This window comes from Tursiops truncatus, chromosome 1, assembly GCF_011762595.2.
Source record: "Tursiops truncatus isolate mTurTru1 chromosome 1, mTurTru1.mat.Y, whole genome shotgun sequence".
Classification (NCBI taxonomy): Eukaryota; Metazoa; Chordata; class Mammalia; order Artiodactyla; family Delphinidae; genus Tursiops; species Tursiops truncatus.
Genome location: NC_047034.1, coordinates 158,513,747 through 158,541,362, shown reverse-complemented (window position 1 = coordinate 158,541,362; position 27,616 = coordinate 158,513,747). Strand labels below are relative to the sequence as shown.

Sequence of the window (27,616 nt, the reverse complement as noted above, 5' to 3'; positions counted from 1 at the left end):
CTGGTGACGCACTGCGCAGGCGCCGGGCGGGTCAGTTTGCGCCCGGATGGAGCGGGAACGGTTGGATCGGAAGGTGACCGCGCTGCAGGTGCGGGGCAGGCTGGGGTGCGCATGATTCCTCCCCCGCACGGGATCTCGGACTGGGACCTTTGGACAAGATGAGGCTGTCACGTCTAGTAACCTGCCCGCGTGCCCACCTCTGAACCTACCGACCCAGCCCCACCGGCCTGAAGAATGCGGGGACCCCACGGACCCTCACGCGCCCCCCACTCCCATTACACACTCCTACGGGATCAGGGAAATGAAGGGAAGGGCCTTTAATCGACGAGGTGGATCCAGCCCAGCACGCTCCCTCGAACCCCCAGAGCGCCAACACACAGCGTCACCTGTCCTCTCCCGGGGGCCGGGTCCTCTCTTGCGGACCTCTCCAGGAGAATCCCCCAAGATGCCCCCATTTTGCAGTGATAAGGGTTTTCTTTCCCCTCGTTCTCCACACCAGGCCTGCGTCCGGGGCTTCTTGGTCCGACGCCAGTTCCAGAGTCTTCGAGCTGAATATGAGGCTATTGTACGAGAGATCGAGGGTGATCTGGGCACGCTTCAGTGGACTGAGGGCTGGATTCCCAGGCCCCGATTTCTCCCAAAGGTACTACACACCCTAGAGGTAGAAGAGATGGGGAAGAAGGACCTGGGCAGGGGATTCCACCCTTCATGCTGACAAGCTATTCTCATTGGAAAAGGCAGCAGACTCAACCTCCTCACACCCCAGTCCTTAATCCTCATCAACTTGTATGCTAAATCATGGCACCCAGACACTTGGAGGGTTTAGCCTTGGGGCTCTCATACCTTTCTGACTGATTTCTCAGAAGGCAAAATCCCATCAGACCTGGAAAGCTGGAGAGAGGGTACCAAATCCAGAGCAGGAACTGTGGAGCTGCTTCCCATGTAAAGAGCCTGAGAAAGAGGCCATCTGGGAGGAGATGATACTGAAGAAGTCAGGAGAGAGCGCAGCAAACTCAGGCAGTCTTCCCTGCAGAGATGATAGCCCATGGCTTCAGGATGAGCAGAGCAGGAGGACCAGGAAACCGAGCCAAGAGGAGACCAGAGACATGTCAAAGATGGAGAACCCAGGTACCTCTCTGCTTAGATCAGGGCAAGCCCCTGACCCTCTCTGGGCGTCAGCTTTCCCATCTGAAAAGTGAAAGGCTTGTGCTAGATAAGCTGCATCCCTTTCCTTCTTCCCTCTTCTTGGTTGGGGGCAACTCATGGGTGGGCAGGGGGAGGGTGCCAGGGTCTAATGCTAGGCCAGTGCCCACTGTCTGCCCCCTCAAGGCTTTCTCCCTTCATTCTTCCCTCCTTCACAGAAGCTGCAGGTCCAGGACTGCCCCACAGCCAGACTGAGCTCCAGGAGCTCCAGTACCACCGCAGCCACTTGGCTATGGAGCTGCTGTGGCTGCAACAGGCCATCAATAGCCGTAAGGAGGTAGGCACTAATTTGGAGCCCTCTCTGCACATTTAGGGCCAAGGGTGGGGGTTAGGGAAAAGCCTCCTGCCATGCCCAAGCAGGCCTGCCTGGTACAGTGTTCTCTTCTCCAACAGTACCTAATTCTCAAACAAACACTGAGATCCCCAGAGGCGAACCAGGCAAGAGACGAGCCCAGCTTGTGCGCAGACCATGGGGGACAGGGCTGTGAGAAAGCTGGGTCACGACCAGGCCCACCACTGGAAGACCAGTCCTACAGAACTACTAGAGAGCCAGACCACATGGATGACTCCTGCTGGAGACTCAGATCACAACCCCATAAAACCCCAGAAATACTGGCCACTACAGACAAAACCACTGCTGGGGCTAAGTACAGGGACCTATGCTACAGACAGACAGGACCACAGCTGCCCACACCATGGGATAATCAGGCCATAGGGAAAAGGCTCACCAAAGAGCCACAGTGTGGAGAACAGACCTATGGAGGGACCTGCCTGCAGCTGACAAAACTTCTAGAGGATGAGACCCACAAAGGCCTCAAATCTAGGGGCTGCTGTTCTGGAAAGGCCAGGACACAGCTGCCCACACTCTGTGAGGACCCAGACGTTGAAGACAACTCTCCCAGAGGGCCAGGCCAAAAAGAGCGTGATTGCCAAAGAGCTGGGCCACGAGAGTTGGGCCTCTCAGAGGACCGTGTCATCTGTGATGGGACTTTGGCAGAGCATGGTGGCCTGCATCTCTGGAAGGCTAAACCACCCCGAGGGCCGGACTCCTAGTGATAAAAGCTCCACAGATAGAACCTCCAATGAATCTAGCCATGAAGGATGGAAAAACCAGAGGATCAAGGCCACCTGAGAAACTGTCTTCCACAGGGTCAGACCACACAGGAGAGGATCACTGGAGGGGGCGACTGTGGAAAACAGGACCACCAGGCTAGACCCTGGGGAACCAGGGAAGACCAGGTTCCAAAGGGGGATTCTATGAAAGGGCAATGAGGGAGACAAGACCTCATTGTAGCTCCCTGGTACCAGCTCTACCTCCTGCCCCTGCCCGTGGGTACTAGTGGCGAATGAGGCCAAGAGAAGCTGGAGCACAGAGCTGGCATCAGTAGAGATAGGAGGATACGTTCATCCTCTGCCTGTGGCTCAACCCAAATTTTGGGATAGGGAGCCACCTGGGGTGAGCAAAGTTGGGGGCTGATGGAGAATAAAGGTGTTCTTTAGATTCTGAGCCTGGTTGTATTTATCTTCTGCCTCTGGTCAGGACAGACTCTGGGCCCTCCTGTTCACTTCCTGCTGACATGGGGCATCTTCCCCAGAGCTGGCTGGGAGCCACAGCCCAGGAGCAGACTAGCCATCCTTGGGGAACAGCCCCCAAAGCTGATCTTCCTTTAAGCTCAGCCCTTGGGCTGCAGAGTGGCAGGGAGGCTGAGAGTCCCTCGCTCCACCCAGTACTGGAACATCTGTGCTTCAGTGTCATCTCTGCCACTGCCTCTCTCACTGAGTCCCAGGCTCTTTCTTCATATGTAGTGATCAGACCCACCGTACTCTTGTGAGGCCCCACCAAGAGCAGGTTGGATGAGACCTTGAATGCAGACAGATGCTCCTATGGAGGCTCTCCCTGCCTTTCTGGGTGAGAGGGCAAGACTCCACCTCTGATTGGCACTGCTCCCAGCCCTGCCTTAGTTGCCTGGCAACAGCTCTGCGTCTCTAGCCGGGGATACGCTATGGCAGGTGGCAGTCCAGCAGCCAAGAGGGTAGTGGTGTCCCGGAATGGGGACCCCTTCTCCCCAGGCCACCAGCTGGTGGTGACTCAACACTGCTTCCCCACCCTGGAGACCTTCCTCTGTGATGTGACATCGGCTGTGCAGGCCCCACTGGCCGTGCGTGCTCTCTACACGCCTTGTCATGGCCACCCTGTCACTGACCTGGCAGACGTGCAGAACAGAGGGCAGTATGTGGCTGCTGGCTTTGAACGATTCCGCAAGTTCCCGTGAGTGGGCTGGGGCTGGTCAAAGAGCCTGGGGAGAGAGGTAATAGCGATAGCAACAGCATGTGTTCAGTACTTCCTGTGTATCTCACGGAATACAGCAATCCTATGAAGGGGGTGGTCTTATCCCCATTCTTTGGAAGGGGAAATCAAGATAGTGAAATAACCTACCTAAGAGTACATAAATAACACGTGGAGCCACAGTTCCAGTCAAAGTCTTACACTGATGTTCATGCCCATCCAGCCAGGACCAACCAGTGGGAAGAAGAACATTCTGCTGGTTGAGCCCCTTTTTCCAAAGGCTGTTCCTGATTGGGTCCTTACCACCACCATGCCCATCACCACCACCACTAAATACTCTAAGTCCATCCATCACTTCCTCCCTGCTGTGCTTAGGCATCCTGTGCTCTCCATTAGGCTGGGATTGTCCTTTACAGGGTGGGGCTATGCTTTCCAAGATGGGAGAATAAATAATTTGAGTGTCTGAGCTTCCAGCTCAGATCTGGCTTCCAGGTCCTCCTCTGCTCTCAGCTGAGGTTGCTGAGAGTTAAGGAGCCAGGAGTTGGGAGCCAGACAGACTTAGAGTCTGGGCTCTGTCACTTCCATGTTGCTTAGGTGAGTCACTTAACTTGCCCTCGTTCTCATACAAAATGAGATGAAACCGCACACATCATGAATGAGAAAATTTCTGAGATACAGGAGGATGTCGACCTTTAATCTTGTGGTTTGGGTCTGAGACCCCAGACTGGATGTCCAGCCTGATACATAACCTGAGGCAGGTTCAAGTATCAGCATCCGTTTCCAGACCGAGATAACTGAGACTATTCCAGTGGGAAGGAAGACTTGGTGAACTGGGCCCCAGCCCGACGCTCTGGCAGCTGCCGGGCTGTTGAGGACCCAGGCTCCCCAAGATGACCAGTGACCTATCTGTCCTTTCAGCTCTTTACACCCTAGAGGGGAGGATCCAGGTGGGAAGAGCAGCAGACTACCTGTAAGTCCTGGGGCCGACCAGCCCCCAGCCCTCTGTTCTCCCATCCCCCTGGGGGCTGCCCCCACTTTGGTCTGGGAAGTCAGGAGCCCTGGAGCTCTGGAGCCCTCTCGGGTGCAGGATTTCAAGACACTGTTCCTTGTGCCATTCCCAAACTTTTACTTTACTTTAGCTCCAGGCTATGGTCCTCAGAGGAAAGAGGAAGCCATAAAACAGAGGGATGGGAGGGGGTTAAGAATGTGACCTAGGGGAGGTAGAAGTACCCTTTGGTGAAAGGCGTGACCAGTCCCATCCCTCCTTGCCCCCTCTTCTGCCCCAGTCTGGTTTCTTTCCCTCACCCTACCCACCTTGGACTGACCTATCCCTGACAAAAGGCCTCAACTCGCTCCTGATCTGGGGGCCTGACGGGTTTCAGGGCCCTCCTGTGATTCAGCAGCCATGTGATGGGGCCCTTGGACAGCGGCTACCTGCAGGTTCCCCCTGCTGTATCCAGTGAGTGCTCGTGTTGGGGAACAGGGGCAGAGATTTTTGTTTCAGGGAGACCAAGGGAAAGTGGGTGGATTTGTTCCAGGAGCCCCTGGCGACTGGGATATAAAAAGTCCAACATGCTTAATGGGTGAAAAACAATGCACTGGTTCTTGGACCATCTTCTAGCCGCTGTGCCATCCTTCCTCCTCTCGCACGTAGGTAGTTCTGGGGACCCTTCCCCTTACCAGGCTGCTCTTTGTCCCAGTGTGTTCAGGAATGGGGACCTGTTAAGCCCCCCATTTAGCCTGAAGCTGTCCCAGGCTGCCAGCACGGACTGGGAAGCAGTGTTGAAACTCCTGACTGAGAAGGTGAAATTACAGAGTGGGGCTGTGCGCAAGTGAGTTTGGGGACTGTGGAGACCTGAATGTCCCCAAAGGGAGCCTCCCTACTGCTTTTCGCTGCCCTTGAGGATGAAAAGGCGAAAGGAAAGCATGTTTCCCCAAATGAGACTTCTTTCTGTGCCTCAGGGAGAGGCCCCTCCAGCCCAGCCCTCGGAGCCAGGGCAGAGCCTGGGTGACTGGCCCTGGTGCCCAGAGGGCCAGCAGCCAAAGGGCACCTTGAAATAGCTGTACCCACCCCCTTGTAGTCTGCTGCATATGAAGATACATCTTGTTCACCGGCCCTTATGTACTCACCTCTCTCTCCCAGACTCTGCACCCTGGATGGGCTCCCACTGTCAGCAAGGGAGGCTCTGGTGAGTGGCCATTACTATGTGGCTGTCGGAGAGGATAGTTCAAGGCCCTCCCCTATCTGGTGCCTCGTCCCTCACTGCCCAGGGGCTGCTGGTATGTATGTGTGAGGTGGAAGGGTAGCAGGTTAGAGCAGAGGAAGCCACCCTGACTCCATGTCCTGCTCTGCCTCCTACAAGCCTTCTCTTTTTTCACTGCAGGCAACCCCCAGACCCAAAGTCCAGGCTCCACAGCAGGGGGTAGGTGAGGCAGGGGGTCATGGGGGGTGGGAAGGAAAAGGAGTGACTAGCCGAATCCTCTTCCAGCTCAGCCTCCGACCTTATCTCACTGCATCCTCTCAATAATCTTGTGAAACAGAGATTATTATTCCCGTTTTCCAGAGGAGAAGCTGAAGTTCAGAGGAGTGAAGTGATTCGTTCAGGTTAACACAGTTATTGACAGGGGCCAGACCAGAAACTGGTCTGAAGCCAGCTTATCTGGGCTCTGTGAAGACCTTCAGGACTCTGAGTTGCTGGACCTAATGCCAGGTTGGATGCTTGGAGACGGAATCAGCATATCTGGCACAACAGGGTCCAAAGATGCTTATCAACTCCCCATCTTATCCCAAGCCTGAGCCCTCCCAAGAGATGAGCCAGTGAGCATTGAGTGGGGGGTAGGGGGATGCAGCCTGGTTTCACTGGGCATCTAGAATACCAGGCACCATCTGCCGTGTCCCTGGATAAGGCAGCCTGATGGAAGAGGGAGCAGGGAGGGAGGAGGCAGGCTATGAAGATGGATGGCATCTCCTCTTCCAAGCTCCCACCAGGAGCATTCAAACCTTGACTGGGAGTGGAGAAGGTAAGGCCAGCCTGCACCCACGGCTCAAGCCCAGTGTTCCCTCCGCAGGCCGATGGCCACAGAGCACAGGCAACCCAGTCCTCTCCAAAGGAAGCCAGGCAAATTGAGCCATCTGCTTTTTATGCCAGCCCCCAGCAAGCTTTTCAGCATGCTCTCCACTCTCTTGAGGGGACCCAAGAATCCAAGGCCTTCTCTGCCAGCCTCTAACAGTGACGTAGGATTGTCCCTGCTATGCTGAGGGAGTTCCATGGGGGCAGAATGCCCAGGTTCAGAGCTGGTCCGGACTTCACGACGACTGTCTCCTACTCCCCTGTGTGCACGGCCAGTCCCTTGCCTCTTCACAGGGACCTGGTTTATGAAAAGAAGCACATGGAAACTCAAAGCCATGACATTTCGGGGGTGGGATTTGGAAGGGGTGGGGGTAGGGCCAAAGGCCTGCCTCTGAGCTAACCTGCCATCCTCTGAGGTCCTGGGCGAGGGGGAGGGGAGGGGAGGGGAGGGGCTGGTAGAGAGGGTCAAGGGAAAGAATGTGAGGGCTCCTCAGCCTAGGCATCGGCCTGTAACTTCCCACATCAGAAGTCAAGGGAGTGTATGGGGCTCCCCATGCAAGGATGGAGACAGCACGGGCCCAGGGAGTAGCACATGATGAAGCCACCTGGACAGAGGCACCCCTGGATCAGGTGGGCTGGGGCCAGGGCCGGAAGCCGTATGTTGGGACAGGAGTTCTGAGCTGGAAACAGGCAGCTCTAGGTCCCGGAAACGATTCTTCTCCCTTGTGATTGTGAGCAAATCTCCTAACCTCTCAGAGCCCGACTTCCTACCTTGTTGAATGAGAGGGCAGATGCTAATTTCTGGTCTCTTCCTTTCTTGGGGTGGGCAAACCCTAGGCTGAGGACTGGAGGCTGGATGTGGGGTGCTAATGGCTCCGTTCTGTGTGGCCTTCTGCCTCCTCCAGAGGGCAGCACAGGTAGTGGAAGAGGCCCTGATCCTGGAAAGCCGGCCAGAGCTGGGGCAGCTCTCTCGGCCTTGGCCCCTGCTCTGCCATCTTGAGGGCCAGCAGCTGCAGCCAGGAACTGGGGACCGCCACTCTGCGGCCACCATTTATCCTCAGCCTCCAGCGGCCGGTTCTCAAGGAAGCAGGGCCTCCCCTAGGCTCACAGGGTGCGCTGCAGCCCCTCTTCTGCCCCTAAACCCACAGCCCAGCCTCCTTTCCGCTCCGAGCAGAGCAGCCCAGCCCAGCCACAGAGGCCACTTCCTTATGAGGTTCTCTGGCCAGAGAGATGAGTAGCCAACGGAGCTTCAGGGAAAGAACACAAACTGGGGAGCGGGTCGTCCCAATAAAAGAATACTTACCAACCTCCATCTGTCTACTACACGTTTATTACAGACTTCCGCTCACCTGGCATTGCTCCAAACGTTGGGGTCTGGCAGTGCGGGGGCCCATAGATGTCGATCGGTTTGAGAGGGGCCGGCACCCACCTCACAGGAGGGACAGGCAGGGCTAACAGCAAACTCCTCTCCCCAACGTCTGCTGTTCTTATGCACCTTCCCCTCAGTTCCCTCCTCAGCCAGCCAAGGCTGAGCCCTGGAGCCCTCCTGTTTGCATTTCTGGCTCAAAGACTGTAGCTGGCTCTCTTCTTGCGGCTGGAGTTCTGCGGTCCACCAACCAGCTGCTGGGATAGTCTGGGTCAGGCACAGGAACAGTGGCAGGCCTGGGGCCTGGGGCCTGACATGGCAGCAGAAAGTGTGCTGCTGGGACAGAAAGGTTGCTGAGGGTGAGGGTGCGTGTGAAGTCTCTTGTGCTAAATCCGAGCAGCAGGTGAACAGCACGTGGAAGTTACAAAACGCTTTCACTTTTGTTCTCTTATCATGATCCATGAGGTAGCTATTATCCCAAGAGATGAGGAAGCTGAGGCTGGGGAGTGGAAGGGGGTGGGAGGGCTAAGTCCGCATGCTCACTGCCTCTACCTCATGGCCCAGGGGCTTCCTGGAGACAGCAGAGCCGGAGGGTGGCCTTGGTCCACTCAAGGCGTAGATGGTTGCCCCTGGGTCTTGGTCACTGAGCTTGTGATGCAGAGTGTAATTCCTGCCACGGTGAGCACCATGCCTGCGAATGCTCCTGGGATCATGGGGAGAAATTGAGAGGCTCTGAGACCAGCCATGTCAGTAGGAGCTGGTGCAGGGCTGAGGGAAGGGCTCAGACAGGGTCTGTCCCCAGACTACCCAGGGGAAGGAAACTCTGATGGCCACAAGGAAGCAGTGGAGCTGCAGAAGAAAGGGGCAGGATCGGGGAAGATCCTCTCCTCACCGGGCCAAGGGAGATGGCTCTGGAAAAAACTAACCCAGGGGTGTCAAAGCCCAAGTAGTGGCTCCCCAAACTTGCAGTGGCCAGACTTACGTTTTCCACCGATATCTTCTCCAAGGACCTTCCCAACAATCAGTGTAAAGATGATGGCCAGAGAGTTACTGATGGGCACAGCTAGGGTCAGATCTGAGTGATCAGAATGAAAAGAATCTCTGAGATGCAAAAAAAAAAAAGTCTTTCTAGGCACAAAACACTTTCATTACATCATCAAGACAGTCTTTTAAAAAGGGTATCTCATAACCCCATTTTCCAGATGAAGTCACAGCAAAGCTCAGGATTCAAACTCAGGTCTCCTGACTCTAAATTCAGTGCTCCCTCAGGATTCCAGCATGAAGACCTGAACTATAAGGTCTGGGACCACCTTGGTTTGCTGGTAAGGATGAGATCTTTGCACTCAAAGAGAACTTCTGAGATCTCAAGGACATCTGGACAGACAAGTACCCAAAACCCATAGGATGCAGTAGCTATTAACACCAAACACGTTTATCAAGTATACATTATGTGCCGGGTGCTTTGTGCACACATCTCATTAATCTTCACAAAAACACTGCAGGAAGAGCATTAGCATCATTCTGCATAGATAAAAGAACCAAAGGCTCAAAGACATCACATAAATTGAGGCAAATTGAGGATTTAAACCAAGGTCTGCCTGACTCCAAAGCCTGTGCCCTTATTGAATCTATTTAGATGGATAAGGACAAACCAAAACTGCAGGTGAAGCACATTTTGTTTCTGTTTCAGCTCAGACTTGGGCCTTACGGAATTACAGAAGAGAAAAAAAGTCAGCGGTAGGAAGCCAGGTACAGGACAGGCCCCACAAGGCTGGGCCTTAAGTAGAGGTCACCGCAGTCCAGGGTCTGTTCCTTAGTTTTGAAGCCCCGAGGGACTGACTTGCAAGAAACAAACTTCAAAAAGACTAATGGAGTTAAGAACACTGTTAACTGAAAATTTATTACACTTAAATTTTGTACACCTAAAGCTTTTTAAGAAGATAGATTTTACGTTAAGTGCTCTTAAACACATACAAAAAAACAAAACGAAATCAGAAGCTGAGTTACTAGTTTACAAGACTCATAACTGCCAGGCAGACTGTGCATGTTGGCTTCTCAGCACACTCTTTCCCAGCCCTCCCGGGCCTCACCTGCTTCAGGTAGCGGAGGAGAGAACCGTGCAGCTCCTCAGCCCCTGCGAGGCCCCACCGAGGCTGGCATTAGCCATCCAAGAAACTGACACAACAGCTACCTACTCAGAGCTCCTTCCTTAAGCTTTCACACTTTACATCGAGTGCAGTGGCTGCTGAAGTCTGGTTTGCAACAGGAGATTGGGGAGGGAAGCAGCACGGTACAAGGGAAGAGCAAGGGCACTGGAGTGAGGCTGACCCAGGTTTCCCTATGTCACCTTGGTTAGGTCATTCAAACACTCTGAGCCTGTGCCCTACATGACAAACAGTGATAGCAGGATAACAACATCACCTTACAACAGGGTTGTAAGATGAAATATGATAACATGTGTATATCCTTGGCTGAACGTATCCTTAATAAACAGAGACCACTGTTCTGATTATTAGAATGGGTGGGCGTTAAAGGATACAGAGTAGGTGGCGAGATAATAGGATCCTAAAATTCCAGTTTGCTCAAAACTTGGTAAATGGCTAACTGCAGTCAGCTGACCAGAGGGCTTAGCATTCTGGGCAGCAGGGAGTGCCAGAGGCTTTCAAACTTTCCTTTAAATGAAGTCTTATGAGAAGCCCAAAATATAAGACAGATGAAAGCGGAGTGACTCTAGTTGAAGCTGATATGGCAGGTCTGGAGGTCGGCCTATCCGCTCACCCTCCTATGGCCTCTGAGGGGTTTCCCAGGGCTACCTGGGACCCAAATTTCTGTCAAGTCTCTGGGGGGCCTAGGTGAGACTCCAGGAGAGGTGAAATTCTCATAGCAAAGTTCAAGAGCATAAACTTTAGTAATATGTGGCTTCAAGTCCTTCTGCACGGACATGCAGTGGGACTTAAAGAGAGATGCAATAAGTTGCCCAAAGTTCTGTAACTTCATCTCCTAGGTGGAGACAATCATGCCTACTTCATAGGGTTGAGATGAGAATTTTTTAAAATGTGAAAACTAGAACAGTATCTGACGCAGTAGAGGGCAGTCAACAACAGTGGGGGAAAGGCAATTTATGTTTATTGAGCTCCTCCTGGTACAGTGCGCACCAGGTACTCTGCCAAATGCTTTTCATACACTGAATTTAATGCTCTCAGTGTTATGAAGCCAGTTGTAAAAAATCAAGGTTCAAATAAGGGACTTGCTCAAGGTTAGGCAGGTAGCAAGCAGTGGAAGCAAGAGTGTCAAAGCCAGCCCTTGGCACAGCAAAATGAACCTTCTTTCTTCCTCTGCCACTGCATGAGACTGCCAGGCTTCAAACCAACTCTCGTGCCTGGCAGCATACTCATAACCAGCCCACCGTGCCCTACTGCCCAGAGAAGAGGGTGCAGCTCGGGAACCAGAGACAGGGGGCTCTCCCTCACTCATGGCAACAAGGTGTTTTAGACACCCTCCCCACAGTGACTCTCCGGGTGGCCTCCACCACTAAGCATAGTAGTTCTAACCCAGAGACCTACCTGTTGATGCCAAGGTGAGGTAGTAGAGAAGGGAGCCACACTGGTTGAGGGAAAAGGGCAGCAGGTACTGGAAACAGAAGAAAACTGCAGTCAGTGTGATTGCTTAACTGAGCAGTGCTGCCTTCTTTGAGCTTTGAGATATGCCTTTCCTCGGAGGGAGGGGTAGCTATAAGGGCCTAGGGCCTAAGCCCTCTGAAAAGAACCCTTCCAGGGCAGAGGGAATGTCACTGAGTGAATTCCATGCCTTTGCCCTGAATGCCCTCCCCCTCAGCCCTGCTGGTTCCTATCCTCCCCATTCTGCAAGTCTCTGAATGCCAGTGTTACTCTCTCCAAGAAGCCCTCCCCTGGTCCCCTAGCTCCAGCCTCCCTCCTGTGAACTCACGCAGCACTTATCTGTACCTCTCTCAAAGCTCTTAGCCCTAAGAGACGGTTGTGTCTATGTCTTGTCTTTCCCACTAGCCTAGACGGGCAGCGTTGGGGTCAGAGGTAGTTCTCCATATCCTGCCTCCCCAGGGCCAATTTGAGCCCTAAGCCCTCCCTCTAGAAAGGTCTGTTGGAGGGATCACCATAATAAAATATTAATAATAGCAGCTCAAAACATCATAGATTTGGGCCCTAATTATGTACTAGGCCCAATGCTAAGTGCTTTATGTGCCTCACCTCACTTAATACTCACAACTGCCCCATGAGATGGTTACATTATTCCCATTTTACAGATGAGGAAACTGAGGCTCAAGGCAGACAAGGAATTCATCCAAGAGCTTCTAGCGAGTAAGTGGTGGAATGCAGATTCTGACCCTGACCTGTTTGACTCCAGAGACGAAATTCTTAGCGGCTATGCCCGAGAAAGGGGTCATTCACCGACGCACCTCAGTATTCAAGAAGAGGGTCTTCGTCTCCTGCAGCAACTGCCGGGCCCACGTCCGCTCATGAACCTGCTGCAGGTGCGAGGAGGCCCGCTTCAGCAGCGGCTGTGTGCCACCCCACAGAGCGGCCACCAGCACCAGAGCCAGCACCTGCCCTGGATGGAGATGCGAGTGACACTCCCTCCCCCGCCGCACCGCCCCACCGCACGGCCCCAGCCCTCCTCCGGCCTCCCATCCCCAGCCCGCCGCCCCTACAGCCCTTCTTTGCTCTCCAACGCCCCGGGTGTGATTGGCGGGTAGGACAGACCCCGGGAGGCCGGGGAGGTGGATCCAGGAGCCCAGGTTCGGGATTGCAGCAGTGGTCGGGGTTAGGTGACGGAGGTGGAGTAGAAATGAATTCCGGGTGGGAGTCTGGAAGCCTGGCGAGGGGCGGGGCCCGCCTACCCAGGGTCGCCGCCATGGCAACGCCGCTCCTCTCCACTTCCGGGAACGAAGGGGCGGAGACCCGTAATCCGGAAGTGGTGCCAAAGCCTCTTCCGGTTCTGCTCGGGTTGCGTTTTTTCTCGCGTCGCCGCCGGCATGGTGAGTTCCCGTGAATTAGAGTTGTTGCCCTGGGGGTCCGGGCCGGGGCCGATTCTGGGCGCTGACACTCCCGTCCTGTCCCCACAGAAGCCGATCCTGCTGCAGGGCCATGAGCGGTCCATTACGCAGATTAAGTACAACCGCGAGGGAGACCTCCTCTTCACGGTGGCCAAGGACCCGGTGAGCGTCGGCCGGAGGGCGAGCCGCCGGGACAGTGCGGAGGGGGCCCGGGAGGGGGCGAGTTCATTCTGCCGGGGCGAAGGGTGGACAGGCCAGTTTTGCCGCGAGAGAGAACCCAAAGAGCGCCCCATTTTGAGAAGTAGCAAGAGACTATCCCGGGATTAGGAGGGCGAGAACATTAAACCTGGAGAGGTGGGAAAGGACTCAGTTGTTGGTAGAAGGAAGGACTAGCCGGGGAGAAGAAAAGCAAGGGACCTTGTGGAAGGGGAAGGGGGACGAGGGTCAGCTTGCTCAGGGAGCGGAGAGGAGACCATTCTGGGGAAGAACAAAACTATTCTACAAGGATAGGAGAACAGACCACCTGAAGAAAGGGAAAGTTGATCCTTGGGTGGCGAGGGACACAGAGACCTTAATGAAGATGTCCCTGGTATCATTTCAGTCAGCCCTTTCCTGCCGCTCACTGACTGCAGACAGCCCCTCACAGTACTGCCTTTTGAGGCACCTCCATATGGAGGAAGTTAACTCGAGTGCCTAAAAGTGAGGGCTCTGAAACCAAACAGACCTGATTTGAATCCTGAGTGCTGCGTTCACTAGCAGTGTGACTTTGAGCATGTCGTTTAACCTTTATAAACTTAAAAGTGTCCCTTCTTACAAAATATGGGTAGTAATAGTGCTTCTTTCTGGGATTGTCTTTAAGATTAATGAGATTATTCAAGTAAGGAGCTTAGTGTGTGTGAATGCCTAATTAATGTTAGTCATCTATATTTTAAATTCCTTAGACAGTATTTTATTGGAGCTACCCTTTGAAGAAGGCGTTACTGTCCTGACCATTTTACAGATGGGAAAACTGAAGTTCAGAGGGGAGAAGCACTAATTTTGAGATAATACAGTGAGATAGTAGCAGAGCAGGGATGGGAACCCAAGCTTCCCTACTATCAACTGCTCCCATTTGGACAGAACACCAAAGCTACTGTTTTGCTAGGCTCGCACCTGACTTGACCTTTTATTTTTCTGAGGGTTTAGGAGTCTGGGAAAGGGCCGGTATAGTGGCAAATGGAGACTTTTTGCAAGCCTCCTGACTCCCTTGCTGCTTACCTGTGGGAAGGAGGAGAATCCAGGAGTTGGTCTTTTTACCAGCAACCTGCTGTTTCCCAAGAGATGAGCAGGAGAGGGCAGAATCTGGCCTAGGTAGAGGCTGCTGGGGGCTCCTGGGGCAAAATAGGAGGCCGTTGCTCTGCCTGAGATGCCTATCACCCTGTCATATTGTCATTGACACCTCCAGATTGTCAATGTATGGTACTCTGTGAATGGTGAGAGGCTGGGCACCTATATGGGCCATACCGGAGCTGTGTGGTGTGTGGACGCTGACTGTATCCTTGTCTTTGCTCTGAGTCTGTGCTCCCAGGGTCTGCCAGCAATGGAGAGGCTGCTGACTTGGAGTTGGGAGTTTGGGTTGCTCTTGTGGGTCTAGAGAATGATGCTACCTGCCTCCTTGGTCTGTTCATTGGTTGGGGGAGCATTTAGGACAAGTTCCAGTTCTGGATGAGGAGGTTAGGATGAGAGAAGAAGGAAGGCTCTCTGGTGCTGAACAGGGAGGTGATTCAGTTGGCCTTCCAGGAGGACAAGGGCTCAGGTGAACTCTGTCATGCTTCTTAACACCCTCTTCAGGGGACACCAAGCATGTCCTCACCGGCTCAGCTGACAACAGCTGTCGTCTCTGGGACTGTGAAACAGGTAAGCCTGAATCCTTCACTTTTACAGAAAACAGTGAGGACCTACAGGTTCTGGGTAAATAGAGATAAATCCAGAGATGGTTCTTAGTCTAGGGAAAAAGAGACAGACAAGAAAATAAAGAAGACAGAGGAGAAAAGAGGCATACAGTGAGATATAAGCCATGTTAGAGGAAGCAAAGAGCACTGTGGAAGGCCGGAGGTGGGCAACTGAATGCCTGGAATGGGGGTGGGAACAGCCTGGGAAGGTTTCCCAAAGTAAATATCATATGAGCTGGGGCTTGAAGGATGAGAAAGAGGTCATCGCTCTGGAACATGCAGGAATGAAAGCAGGGCAAGTATCATATCCAAGCCGTCTGATCTGGCGGGAGTTCCTGCTTCTTGGGGAATGAAATAGACAGCAGTGGGGAAGCTGAGGCAGGCTAGGGCCAGAACAGGCCTTGAATGCAAACTCAGGAGCGTGGCTTTGTTCTGTAGGATTTGGCATGCCATGGAGGTCCCTGAGCAGGGAAGAGCATGTTTAGCTTTAGCAAGCCCAGATAGCAGTGGGGAGCATTGGAGGAACAGACAGAAGACAGGGGAGCCTATTAAGCTGCTGGTAATGTTTAGTAAATGTTTACTGGTAATTAGTAAATGTTTACTGGTAATCCAGATCTCCCAGGTCTTTGCTGGGCACTGGGGACACACAGAGAAATTAGAGCAGGACTTTGCTGTGGAAGAGTGCATTCTGAGGCAGAGACAGATAGAATGCAGTCCACTGTGAGTGCCACAGTGGCAGGTGTCTGAGGAGGGACTGTGGGGAGAAGTTAAAAGACTTGAGCCAAAGCACAGCAGTGAGGAGAAAAGTGGGGGAGGGCACTAGAGTCAGTAGTGCAGGAGAAACAGTGCAACGTGACGATAGGCAAGTGTATTTTTTTGTTTGTTTTGCTTTTAAAAAATATTTATTTATTTGGTTGCACCAGCTCCTTAGTTGCAGGACGTGGGCTCCTTAGTTGTGGCATACGAACTCTTAGTTGCAGCATGCATGTGGGATCTAGTTCCCTGACCAGGGATAGAACCCTGGCTCCCTGCATTGGGAGTGCGGAGTCTTATCCACTGTGCCACGAGGGAAATCCCAATAGGCAAGTGTAGAGAGAGTCCTCCCTGCAGTGGGCAAGGGCTAGCCCACACTCTGCCTGTCTCCAGGGAAGCAGCTGGCCCTAGTCAAGACCAATTCAGCAGTCCGGACCTGTGGCTTTGACTTCGGGGGCAACATCATCATGTTCTCCACGGACAAGCAGATGGGCTACCAGTGCTTCGTGAGCTTCTTCGACCTGCGGGATCCGAGCCAGATTGGTGAGCCGGTGCTGGGGTTCAGGACTAGAGTTGAGGTGAAGGGCTCGACTCCAGAGCCCAGGGCCTGACATCTGCTGCCCCACACAGACAACAACGAGCCCTACATGAAGATCCCGTGCAACGACTCCAAGATCACCAGTGCTGTTTGGGGACCCCTTGGCGAGTGCATCATTGCAGGCCATGAGGGCGGAGAGCTCAACCAGTATAGTGCCAAGGTAAGGGGGTGCGTGAGGCCTAAGCCCATCAGAATGATTCTCTATGAGAGGCAGGATAAGCCCAGTGGTTAAGAGGGCTGGATTCACATACAGATTTCACCCGCTTCTCATTATGTGATCTTGGGCGTATTACATAACTTCACGGAGCCTATTTATCTGTAAGATGTTTCAAGGATCAGATGACATCAGGTGTTTGAAAAACTTGTCATAAGAGTACTCAGGATATGTTACTAATGATCACAGTTAAGCATTCTCCTGCCACTACTGAGTGCCAGGCCCCATGCTAGCCTCTGAGGACAAAGAAGTGAATCAGACATGGGCCCTGCCCCGGGGGAGACAGACTGGCAAACAGCTAGCACGTGGGTCAGATTGTGAGTTTTGCCACCACAGAGGTCTCAGCCAAGTACAGAAAGTGCCCTCTATCACAGAGGAGGTGGCATGTACATTAATCTGTGAAGAATAAATGGAGCTTCAAGCCGGAAGAGAGGAACCAGGACTAGATAGTTTGCGGGTCAGGAGACAAAGGAGTTGTAATTTTCCCTTAGGCAGGAGGTAATCTTCAAATGGTTATGGATGATCAGGTTTTCTCTTTAGAAAACTCTCGCAGGCTAGTTTGGAGAATGGACATAAACTCTAGGCAGTAGTCATGGGGATGTGCACTACCTGACAGTCAGGAGACGTTCAGAGGTGACTGATGAGATGGACCCACAAGAGCAAAGGGTAAAGTCCAGGCTGTCTCAGATTTCAGTTGTGGGTGCCTGGGTTTCTGAAGAATACTGGACTATAATACCATAAAGGTTAGTCAGTCACTCAACAAGCACTGACTGTGGCCCACTAAAGTACCAGGCCTACCTGCAGGAAGGGAATGGGAACCAAGGGCAAAGACATAAATAACGCTTGATGATAGCAAACAGTGAGCTGATCTGTGCCCCCAGATAGGCCTGACTGCAAAGCTGGTACTTGTTCCCTGAAATGAAAGAGCCAGATACGTCCCTACCATGTGTCCAAATTAATGGAGGAGACAGAAATACATTCTTCCCTCAGAATAGGTGAAAGTAACTCAGGAAAGGAAATGACAGTCTTCTGAGGGTCTCTGTTTGAGGCCTAATGCTTGAGGCCTTTTAATCATGTAACAGATGTTTACAGAGCACAGGCCAGGTGCCTGTCATTCAAAGTCAGTTAAGACCCAGTGCCAGTATCCTTACAGTGGCCCTTGACCCGGAGGGCTTTTTTTTTTTTTTTTGGCCACGCCATGCAGCTTGTGGGATGTTAGTTCCCGGACCAGGGATCGGCAGTGACAATGCCAGTGAGAGGCCGAGTCCTAACCACTGGACCGCCAGGGAATTACCCCTGGGGGCTTTTTTTTTTTAATTAATTAATTTTATTTATTTATTTTTGGCTGCGTCGGGTCTTCGTTGCTGCGCATGGGCTTTCTCTACCTGTGGAGAGCGGGGGCTACTCTTTGTTGTGGTGCGCGGGCTTCTCATTGCGGTGGCTCCTCTTTGTTGTGGAGCATGGGCTCTAGGCGCTTGGGCTTCAGTAGTTGTGGCACATGGGCTCATTAGTTGTGGCTCGCGGGCTCTAGAGCGCAGGCTCAGTAGTTGTGGCGCACAAGCTTCGTTGCTCCAAGGCATGTGGGATCTTCCTGGACTAGGGCGTGAACCGTGTCCCCTGCATTGGCAGGCAGTTTCTTAACCACTGGGCCACCAGGGAAGTCTGCCCTCAGGGCTTTTAATAATCTTGTTTTCTAGATAGAGAAATTGAGGCACAGAGAAGTTTCATTTGTTTGTTTTTGGCCACGCTGCTTGGCTTGCAGGATCTTAGTTCCCTGCCCAGGGATTGAACCCGGGCCCTTGGCAGTGAAAGTGCAGAATCCTAACCACTGGACTGCCAGGGAACTCCTACAGAGAAGTACTTTTTCTTTTCTTTTTTTTTTTTTTTTTTTTGCGGTATGCGGGCCTCTCACTGTTGTGGCCTCTCCTGTTGCGGAGCACAGGCTCCGGATGCGCAGGCTCAGCGGCCATGGCTCACAGGCCCAGCCGCTCCGCGGCATGTGGGATCTTCCCAGACTGGGGCACGAATCCGTGTCCCCTGCATCGGCAGGCGGACTCTCAACCACTGCACCACCAGGGAAGCCCAGAGAAGTACTTTTAAGGGCAGACTCTAAAACTCTGTACTACATAGTCTAGCAGGTTCTTTTAGTGGGAAGGGAAATCAGGAGATGAGACGGCCTTTTGAAAAGACCTAAGAAAAGGATGGACGAGCAGTGGTCCTCGTGAACTGTGACCAAGACCCTACGAGGGAAGGAGATGCGAGTGGATTCTGCCTCTGACTGGTTTTAGGATCTCCAGTCACATCACCTCTCTGAACCTTAGTTTATTCCTTTTAAATTTTCTGTTAAAATACTTCATAGGATTGTTGTGAGGATTAAAGGAAATAGGTGTTGCTCAGTGCTTAGCACAATGCTTGGCAAATAGTAGCCATTCAATAAATATTTGTTGGAAGGATTAAACGGAAACTTCTCTACTGTTACATGATGATTAATTAATAGGTCTGTAGATTTGTCACCATAAGTGTGTGTTTTCCTAGGTAAACTAGCAGTATTTACAAAACCTGCACACTTGGGCCAGGTTGGGCTTGGGAGTGGGAGTAAATGTTGATTCAGGGGACACTGAGGCAGCCCCAACCCAGACCCCTCCCCTTCATGGAACAAGAAACAGTCCAGAACCCTGGCTGAGCAGTGGGGTAGTGAGGATCAGGTTGGTCAGAGCCTCACTCTTCTTTCTTTTGCAGTCTGGGGAGGTATTGGTGACTATTAAGGAGCACTCCCGGCAGATCAATGACATCCAGTTATCCAGGGACATGACCATGTTTGTCACTGCATCCAAGGACAACACAGCCAAGGTGAGCCCGGGCAAGGGGTCTGGTGGGGCTGATCCCACCCTCCAGCCTGGCTCTCGACTTCCCCCCAAGAAGGCTCCTTTTACAGATTTCTCCCCTGCTTTCTCTAGCTCTTTGACTCCACAACCCTTGAACACCAGAAGACTTTCCGGACAGAACGTCCCGTCAACTCAGCTGCCCTCTCTCCCAACTATGACCATGTAAGGGACCCCACCCAAGCTTCTTGCTAAAGCCTCAGAATGTTTCCAGGATCTAGTTGTTTGTCTAGCAATTAAGAAAAGATCTCTGGGGGAAAATGGTGTCAGGCAGAGAGGAGATTCTCAGAGCAGCAACAAGGCTGAATGATTGGGAAGCCCCAGGGAACAGGGTAGGAGGTGGCTGAAGGATGTTTGTTCCTTACCCTTAATATATTCCTAATCTGATGTGGGAGATAATTAAAGGCTTATGGGGTGGGGGGAAAAAAACAGAAAATGGATTTGCCTGCCCTTTGGGCCTGTCTAGAGTTTCTTCTTCCCTTCAGGTGGTGCTGGGCGGTGGTCAGGAAGCAATGGATGTAACCACCACTTCCACCCGGATTGGCAAGTTCGAGGCCAGGTAAAGGGGGAAGGAGCTCTTCCAAACTGAAACTTCATGAAATGTCTTTCATGATGGACACAAATCATAAAACTAAAGAGACTTTCCTTAATTCATTGGCTGCTAGGAAGTGCAGCCAGATTTGTGGCCCTTCTGTGACAAGTGTATAATATAGCAGTTAAGAGCATGAACTCTTGGGCTCGCTCTGAAGCTCTACACATCACTGTAGTTCTCTGTGCCCAATTACCCTTGACTGTATAATGAAGACAATGATAATATACTTACCTCATAAAACTGTGCAGATTAAATAAATGACTTGGGCTTCCCTGGTGGCGCAGTGGTTGAGAGTCCGCCTGCCGATGCAGGGGACACGGGTTCGTGCCCCGGTCCGGGAAGATTCTACATGCCGCGCGGAGCGCTGCTGAGACTGCGCATCCGGAGCCTGTGCTCCGCAGCGGGAGAGGCCAACGACAGTGAGAGGCCCGCGTACTGCAAAAAAAATAAAATAAAATAAAATAAATGACTTAATAGTTGTTAAGCTCTTAGAGCACTGCCCAGCACATAGTAAGGAAGACGTTTGGGTCCAATCTTCCCCCAACTTTGTCTTGTTCTGTTCACATTCATTTCCCCTTTTCCCAGTTTCCCCACTTTACAGTTTGTGTTTGGGGAGTGGTACCTCTCGACATGTTTTGGAAGGAGATGGAAAATGAATGAACTGTCACTTCCCACCCCGCTGTCTCCTCCAGGTTCTTCCACTTGGCCTTTGAAGAAGAGTTTGGAAGAATCAAGGGTCACTTTGGACCTATCAACAGTGTTGCCTTCCATCCTGATGGCAAGAGGTAGGGTCCAGTGAAGGGAGCTGAGCTCAGCCCTGGTCTGCCTGCCTCTGCCCCTTTCCCATGCCCTGCCCGCTAGGCCTGCCTCCCCCAGGGCAGGCCTCTGACCGGGCCCTGCCTGTCTCTTTCCAGCTACAGCAGCGGTGGAGAAGATGGTTATGTCCGCATCCACTACTTCGACCCACAGTACTTTGAATTTGAGTTTGAGGCTTAAGAAGCCGGATCTCTGGGAATTCCCTGGCCATCCAGTGATTAGGACTCCGAGCTTCCACTGCACACACACACCACAGCACACCACAGCACAGCACAGCACAGCACACCAACACACCAACACACACACACACACACACACACACACACACACACACACACACACACGCCGGATCTCCATATGGGCCAGGTTCACAGAAGGCTTTGGACTCTGAGAAATAAATTAGTTTGGAAATAAATGGTTTCTGGTCAGAAATTTCGTCAGTTTCAACACTTTCCCTTCTCAGTGATGCCCCAGCAAGCTCATACCAATCATGGATACCTTTATTATTTGGACCTTCTCCCTACACTTTGGACACTTCAAACCTGGAACTTCAGTATTGTGGGCTAGGCTGGGTTGCAGGCACCGTCATTCAAGGTCCAAAGGCGCTGAGGGGCCTGGAGAAGTTTCAGGAACATCTCAACCACCATCCAAGGACCAGTACTTAGGGTTGGGGCTCAGAGGCTGAATCTGTTGGCTGAGAGCCTTCTGTCTTCTGATCTGTTGCTATTTGCCACACCTTCTCCCATGCTACCTCTGAAGGCTCAGGTGGATGGGTCCAGCGCAGAAACAGGCCTGAGGAAGAGGAGGAGGACAGGTAAGGAAGCTGAGCAGAGGGGAGAACTCCCCCAGGGAGGAGGAGGGAGAGGGGGTCACCTTGCCACAGTCGCAGGCTCTGGGGCTCCACAGAGGGCCAGATGGCCAAGGGATTGGGGACGTAGAGCGGGTTCCGGAGTTTTCGTTGCTCTTTTGGCTGATTGAGCCCAGACCACAAGGAGTGTGTTCGAGTTCTCACTTCACACAGGCATCTGGAGGGGGTGAGAGAGTGAGCTTCCAGACTCAGCTATGCCCTCTGGGACTCCAGGTGAGGGCGCTGGTTAGTAGGGTGACAGCTCCCCCAGGGCAGTGATACCCTCTCCCGCAGATGACAGTAGCCAGTCAGATCCTGAACTGGGCACTACAATAAAGCAGGAACAAGACAAAGTCCTAGTTCTTAAGGAGTTCTGCTTAGCTTTGCTTTGAAAGGATCAGGGAAGGCTAATTAAGAGTGTGCCATTTGAGCTGGGTCTAGCAGCAACAGTTCACCAGGTGTGCAAAAACATGGAAATACTTAGGGGGAACTGCAGGAGCAAAAGCAAGAAAGTGGGAAAGGGCCCAAGGTGAATATTGATAGGTCTAGACTGATGGGTTAAAAAAAAAGGATGAAAGTGGAGATAATAAGAGCAGTGAGGAAGCTGTTCCAGTGGTCCACATGGAAAGGAAAGTCTGGATTAGGGTAGTAGGAGGGGCCTTGGACAGGAAAGGACTAAGCTAAGAAATTCTTAGTAGAGGGACTTCCCTGGTGGCGCAATGGTTAGGACTCCGTGCTCTCAATGCAAGGGGCCCAGGTTCGATCCCTGGTCAGGGAACTAGATCCCACATACATGCCACAACTAAGAGTTCACATGCCACAACTAGAGCCGGCGAGCCGCAACTAAGACCTGGCGCAACCAAATAAATATTTTAAAAAAATAAATTCTTAGAAGAAAAGCTAAATATGAAGGATGGGGGAGAGGGAGGTAAAAATAAGTTTCTAACCTGAATGATAAGCAGAGTTAGTAAAAACAACATGGTGGAGAGGAGGCCACTGGGCAACAAAAGATAACTAAATATGAGCTCTACCTTCTTAGCAGTGAACCTTCCCTCCCCTCATCTCAGTCTGATGAGAGAAAGATGGCTAATGGGAGCTCATTGGTGGCATATGCAACAAGCCAACCAAATAATAAAAATGACTACCACTCGTGTGCCCACTGTGTGCCAGGCACTGTGCTAAGCACTTTCCATATTTTAACTCAGCTAATCCTCACACATGCCCCCACCCCACCTCTAGGCTATTGTGACTATTACGATTCTTTGCTTGCTACTGATGAAACAGATTCAGGGTTGCTTTTGATCGCCCAGCAGGTGAGTGGTGAAGCCAGAATTTGAGCCCAAACAATTTGACTCAGCATTCAACCTCTACTCTATTGCTTCACTAGAATCAACCCTGCAAAGTGGTAGAGAGCCCCAGAAATGACTTTGGCAGCAACTTTCCCCTTCAGTCTTTGTTTTTAAGCTAGGAGTGCACTTGTTCTTGGCTATGGACAGATTGGGGGGTAGGTCTGAAGGATTGGCCATAGACCCATTTATTTCGGGCTTTGCATAAGTTAGGGGGAAGTGTGAGCTCTGGAGGTAGGATAGGAGAGGACACTCCGAGTTTTTCTAAGAGAGAAACTCGTTTGAAAGGGAAAGATGTCTTTTTTTTTGGCTGCGCCTTGCAGCTTGCGGGATCTTAGTTCCCCAACCAGGGATCGAACCGGGCCCCAGCAGTGAAAGCGCCAAGTCCTAACCATGGTCCACCAGCAAATTCCCGAAGATGTCTTCTAAGAAAGTAGGCTGCCAATGCAGCAGGTACCCACCCCTGTCCTGTGCCTGCCCTCTGACCCACCTTGACACCCCCTTAGCTCACCTCTCCTTTTCACTGTTGCAGAGGAAGGTGCCGAAAGGGGAGGCATAGGAGTGATCAAACAGCGCCAACAGCATCCCCTCCCCAAACTCCAGCGACAGCGGGAACTGGCGGCCCAGCTGCCACACGCAATCCAGGAAGAGGAGAAAGATGGGTGCCTCGTGCTTGGGGCGGGTGTGGGAGAAGGCCGAGTGAGCACAGCGCAGCTGGAAGGGGTGGCCGGCCTGGGGAGGGGGCAGAGCGATGGGCACAAGGAAGTGGAGATTCTGGATGGCGGGCTAGGGCTGGGCTGGGCGGCCACTTACCTGGATCCACTCTCGCTCTATCAGTTCCTGGAATCCAGCCATGGTTCGGCTCAAGGGGTCTAGGATGAGTTGGGCCAGTGAAGTCACTAGCAGGGTGCTGTCCGTGCCTTCGGCCCCATGCACCAGGATGCAGGCCCCTTCCCTGTGGGCCCAGGGCTTATCAGCAGTGGCCTGTCCTTCCCTGCCTGGGGTAGCCAGGCCAGGAATAGAAAGGGCCCATTTGAAACCTGTATTTGCTTACTGAGATGTGGTTTTGTGCCCAGACATTGAGAGCCCTGCCCACCCTGCCCTCTTCTCTTTCTTGTAGGGCGGCGAGGGGGGGCCCTTACCACTCCATGCCCTGGGCTGCTAGGCAGGCTGTGCTTAGTGCCTCCTTCACATGTGACAGCCAGCGGCAGCCATCTAGTCGACTAAGCCAGCGGTCCATGCTCTGCTCCGGGTCCCCACAGGCTTCCATCAGGCGCACGAAGCTCTCCTGTAAGGGCCGCCCCCTGCACAAGTGGGAGTCTGGTCATCCCTTCTCCAGCCCAAGCTCTGGTGAGCATAGCCTAGGAACAAATGCTCCAGACCAGTGAGGGAGACATAGAGCCCTCAGAGGAGCCCACCTAATCTGATGGAAGTGTTTCCCCAAACTTGAGACCCAAGACCCTTTGGGGAGACCTAGTCTGTTGGGGAAGCATAGCAATGCCTGGGGAGGGGTCACATAGCCCCCTGGAGAAACAGAATGCCCTGGGAAACCCCAATTTGATGAAGGTGTCACAGTACCCTTGATGTACCCTAGTCTGATGGGAGCAACACAGTACCCCCTGGGGAGAACCAGTCTGACAAGAGAAACACAATACTCCTGAGATTCTGGTATCTGCTCCTACTTCCCAGGAACTGTTCTGCTCTAGATCACCAGTAACCTCCTGCCAGAAAATCTAATTGAGACTTTTTCAGGCTTGTTTAAAAGCTTTCAGTGGCTCCCCACTGCCTTTAGGATAAGCTCTGAGCTCATAATCATGGCATTCAAGACCTTTGCTCTGGCCCCTGTCACCCCTTTAGCCTCTCTACCTCCATCTCTCTTTCCCTGCCTCCACATCACACTCCTCACTCCCACCTCACCGAAGTGCTTGCAGTTCCAAAACAGAACAAATGACTAGGCTCCCTGCTCCTGCACACCTGCAGTGCCTTCACCTGTTCTCAGGGAAGCTTTCTTAGGATGACCTATTCTAACAGAGGGGCGCCTCTTCTGTGCTGCTACTTATCACACTGAATTCTAATTGCCCGTTTACTGCTGATCTTCCAACCATGTCTGGGCTGGCCACCATCTCAGCCTCTGTGCTGGGTCAATGTTGGCCGGATCAATGAATAAACAGAGTTTTATATTCTGGATAGGGGAGCAGTCCAATCTCAAAGCACAAAAGTCCCTCAGGACCTTCTCTTGGTTCTACCAGCACCTGGAGACAGAGGGAGCAGATAACAACTGTGCGGGTACAGCCCTCAAGGGCAGGGCTGGGACCAGTGGGGGGGGGAGAGAGAGAGAGGGGGGGGAGAGAGAGAGAGAGAGAGAGAGAGGGAGAGAGAGAGAGAGAGAGAGAGAGAGTGTGTGTGTGTGTGTGTGTGTGTGTGTGTGTGTGTGTGTGTGTGGGGTGAGGTTGTTCCTGGAAGAGAAATTTCAGTTCAATGTAAAGAAGTGCTTTTTCTACCCAGGCAGAGTTGGGGTGCCTAGAGAGGAATGAGCTCTACCTGGCAGGATGGCTACCAGGAAAGACCTAACAGTCCTGGAAGTTCCTACAAGACCGCCCTCCCCCTGCCCCCATCCGTGAAGAGTCCTGCACGAAAGAACCTAGGAGAGGATGGGAAGACCCCTTACCTCTCCAGGGGCCGGTGCAGCCGTTTCCAGCCCGGGTAGGCGGCCTTGGCCTCGGTGCCGCCGCCAGTCATGCGGGCCTGTTTGGCGGCCTGGGCCGAGCGCGTGTCCACGATGAAGCCCCGGGCCCCCGGGCGAGCCTCCGCCAGCACAGCTCGCAGCAGCTCCTCGTCCTCAGCGCAACGCAGCTTCTGGCGCCCGGTCAGGGGCTGGCTGGAACGTAGGAGCACCTGCGGACAGGGACTCAGCTCGGAAACTGTACCCACCAGGCCCCGGTTCAGGGACTTCGCTCAGGGGATCCCTAGGCCGGGTTTACACACTGGAGCGGGTCTAGAGCTGTATGGGGCGTGGGTTGGGGGGGTAGCCCAGGAGCCCTGGGAGCGTCGGACCGGGTCTGGGTGGGTTGTGGCCAGAGGGGGGAGGGACCCGCTGGGTAGAACGTGGGCGGGTCATGGGTTGACAAAAGAGGGACAAGGCTTCAGTGGGCCCAGACCAGCCGGAGGTGGGGCCAGAGATTGGCGAGACTCGGAAACCAGGGAGAGGGGCGGGGTCAGGATCAATGAAGGCAGGGTTGAGCTGAGTGGGCGGGGCCAGAATAGGGCCGGAGCCCGGGCCGAAGCCGGGCAACCAACAGGCCGGCCAGTGTAGAGAAGAGCCAAGAGGGACGCAGAGGGTCCTAGCGGCGGGCTCTGGGGAGGGGTGGGGCTCACGGTTCCGCGGGGAGCGTGGTAGTAGCTGAGCACAGGGAAGCGGCCTCCCTGGCGGAAGCGGGCGCTACGCGCCAGGGCATCGTCGTCCACGGCGCGAGGCACGATTACCGCGCGGGGGTAACTGGGGCACAAGCTGAAGTCCTCGTTCGCCTCGCTCAGCCGCCACGCTCTGGTCTGCGGCACAGGGAGGGGCGAAGACCAGGTCTAGGGCACACAGTGAGTGCCCTGTCCCCGCTCCCCTTCCAGACCCGGCTCTCCCACATCCCCAGGCCCCCACGACTGCGCCGACCTCGCGAGCTATTCGCTTGTAGTAGCGTTCTGGTGGGTGGAAGTGCCAGGCTTCGCCCAATCTCAAGCCCTTGGGACGGTAGAAGAACGGAAAGGAGGTGATGACCGATTCCAGGGAGGACAGCGCCTGGGGAACGAAGGCAAGGGATCTGGGAAAGGTCGGAATCCAGCCCTCCGCTCCGCAGCTCCCGCCTCTCCACGCACTCCAGAACACCCTGCATCCGCGATAACGCTGGATGCTGAGTCCCCTTGTTACGGGATAGGGTAGCTTAAGTGCCCCTGGTGCAACCCTGGCGTACCTCAATGGAGCGGGCGATGTCCAGCGTCGCTTCCACGCCCTCTATGTCCAGCTGCAGCACTCGCAGGTCCTTACAGCGCAGCGTGATGGTGCCGGCGTCACCCGCGACCCTGGGGATGGATAAACTTAGGCTTAATGTCCCCTGACCTCTACCAGAGGGGAGGAGAAAGGAGTTTCTTAGGATTGTACGTTATGCAGGGGGGGCACCAGCTCCAACTGCGCTTGCCCTTCCCCCTCTCCCTGCGGAGCCATGCGTTCCCAGACTACGGGGATGTCCCCGCCACGTCTCACCGCTTCTCGATGGAGTCGACACTACGCAACAGCAGCAGCCACAGGTCTGGAGTCGCCTGGGGTCCTGGCGACAGCAGCAGGTGGTGGCCAGTGACGCAAAGCGTGCCGCGCAGCGGGGGCATCTCCGGGCCCCGCAGGAGCTCGGCTTGGGCCTGGCCCGTACGGATCAGCTCCGAGAACTCCATTCCTCCAGCGGTGGGCCTGGCACCCGGCAGAAGGACAGACTCTAGGAGCGTCAGGCGGGGTGAGCGCGGGCTCCGAAAGGGACAGGAACTGGCTGGGCAGCTGGCGACGCCGGCAGGACAGCTGTTAAGGAGGCCCCTTGGAGGAAGGGATCGCACAGTTTCACAGGAATTTCCCCCTCCTGTTTCCAGCACTTCTTAGTGAAGACCCCGGGGTTAGAACCTGTTAAGGAAACCTCAATTTCAC

The 27,616-nt window shown here is 53.5% G+C and overlaps 4 protein-coding genes across 15 annotated transcripts; 2 read left to right on the top strand and 2 right to left on the bottom strand.

The window, feature by feature from the left end:
• The first annotated feature begins 31 nt into the window (after positions 1 to 31).
• IQCC (IQ motif containing C) lies at positions 32 to 2,710 on the top strand. The gene is given in 7 exon segments (XM_033838903.2): positions 32 to 88; positions 500 to 643; positions 864 to 1,128; positions 1,362 to 1,480; positions 1,597 to 2,241; positions 2,243 to 2,319; positions 2,321 to 2,710. Coding segments are annotated over 7 exon segments (1,389 nt in total). The 5' UTR covers positions 32 to 46; the 3' UTR covers positions 2,418 to 2,710.
• On the bottom strand, positions 1,059 to 12,940 carry TMEM234 (transmembrane protein 234). Of its 3 annotated transcripts, XM_033838941.2 has the most exons (8): positions 12,801 to 12,940; positions 12,360 to 12,511; positions 11,491 to 11,557; positions 8,910 to 9,002; positions 8,572 to 8,630; positions 7,911 to 8,194; positions 3,408 to 3,500; positions 1,059 to 1,188 (listed from the first exon to the last, which is right to left on the bottom strand). In XM_033838941.2, exons 1-8 carry the CDS (start codon positions 12,814 to 12,816, stop codon positions 1,176 to 1,178), a joined length of 777 nt encoding a protein of 258 aa, XP_033694832.1. In that variant the 5' UTR covers positions 12,817 to 12,940; the 3' UTR covers positions 1,059 to 1,175. The 3 variants fall into 3 exon arrangements, 1 of the variants encoding a protein (XP_033694832.1); XR_002176941.3 differs by lacking the exons at positions 1,059 to 1,188; positions 3,408 to 3,500 and having other exon boundaries at positions 8,124 to 8,260; positions 8,480 to 8,630; positions 12,801 to 12,935; XR_012326274.1 differs by lacking the exons at positions 1,059 to 1,188; positions 3,408 to 3,500 and having other exon boundaries at positions 8,126 to 8,263; positions 8,480 to 8,630; positions 12,801 to 12,935.
• EIF3I (eukaryotic translation initiation factor 3 subunit I) lies at positions 12,877 to 21,157 on the top strand. Its single transcript, XM_019938218.3, has 11 exons — positions 12,877 to 12,938; positions 13,026 to 13,118; positions 14,401 to 14,488; positions 14,787 to 14,852; positions 16,034 to 16,183; positions 16,271 to 16,398; positions 19,192 to 19,302; positions 19,410 to 19,499; positions 19,820 to 19,893; positions 20,619 to 20,711; positions 20,841 to 21,157. The coding sequence occupies exons 1-11, from the start codon at positions 12,936 to 12,938 to the stop codon at positions 20,920 to 20,922; spliced, it is 978 nt and encodes a 325-aa protein (XP_019793777.1). The 5' UTR covers positions 12,877 to 12,935; the 3' UTR covers positions 20,923 to 21,157.
• Positions 17,492 to 27,613, bottom strand: LOC101333765 (myotubularin-related protein 9-like). Of its 10 annotated transcripts, none has more exons than XM_073792832.1 (12): positions 27,188 to 27,605; positions 26,898 to 27,006; positions 26,600 to 26,725; positions 26,311 to 26,514; positions 25,604 to 25,830; positions 24,078 to 24,239; positions 23,749 to 23,890; positions 23,447 to 23,667; positions 21,616 to 21,767; positions 20,549 to 21,534; positions 20,158 to 20,361; positions 17,492 to 18,145 (listed from the first exon to the last, which is right to left on the bottom strand). In XM_073792832.1, the coding sequence occupies exons 1-10, from the start codon at positions 27,370 to 27,372 to the stop codon at positions 21,404 to 21,406; spliced, it is 1,659 nt and encodes a 552-aa protein (XP_073648933.1). In that variant the 5' UTR covers positions 27,373 to 27,605; the 3' UTR covers positions 17,492 to 18,145; positions 20,158 to 20,361; positions 20,549 to 21,403. The 10 variants fall into 10 exon arrangements, with proteins under 10 accessions (XP_073648933.1, XP_073648937.1, XP_073648940.1 ...); XM_073792836.1 differs by having other exon boundaries at positions 21,241 to 21,534; XM_073792839.1 differs by having other exon boundaries at positions 21,285 to 21,534.
• Positions 27,614 to 27,616: the final 3 nt, after the last annotated feature.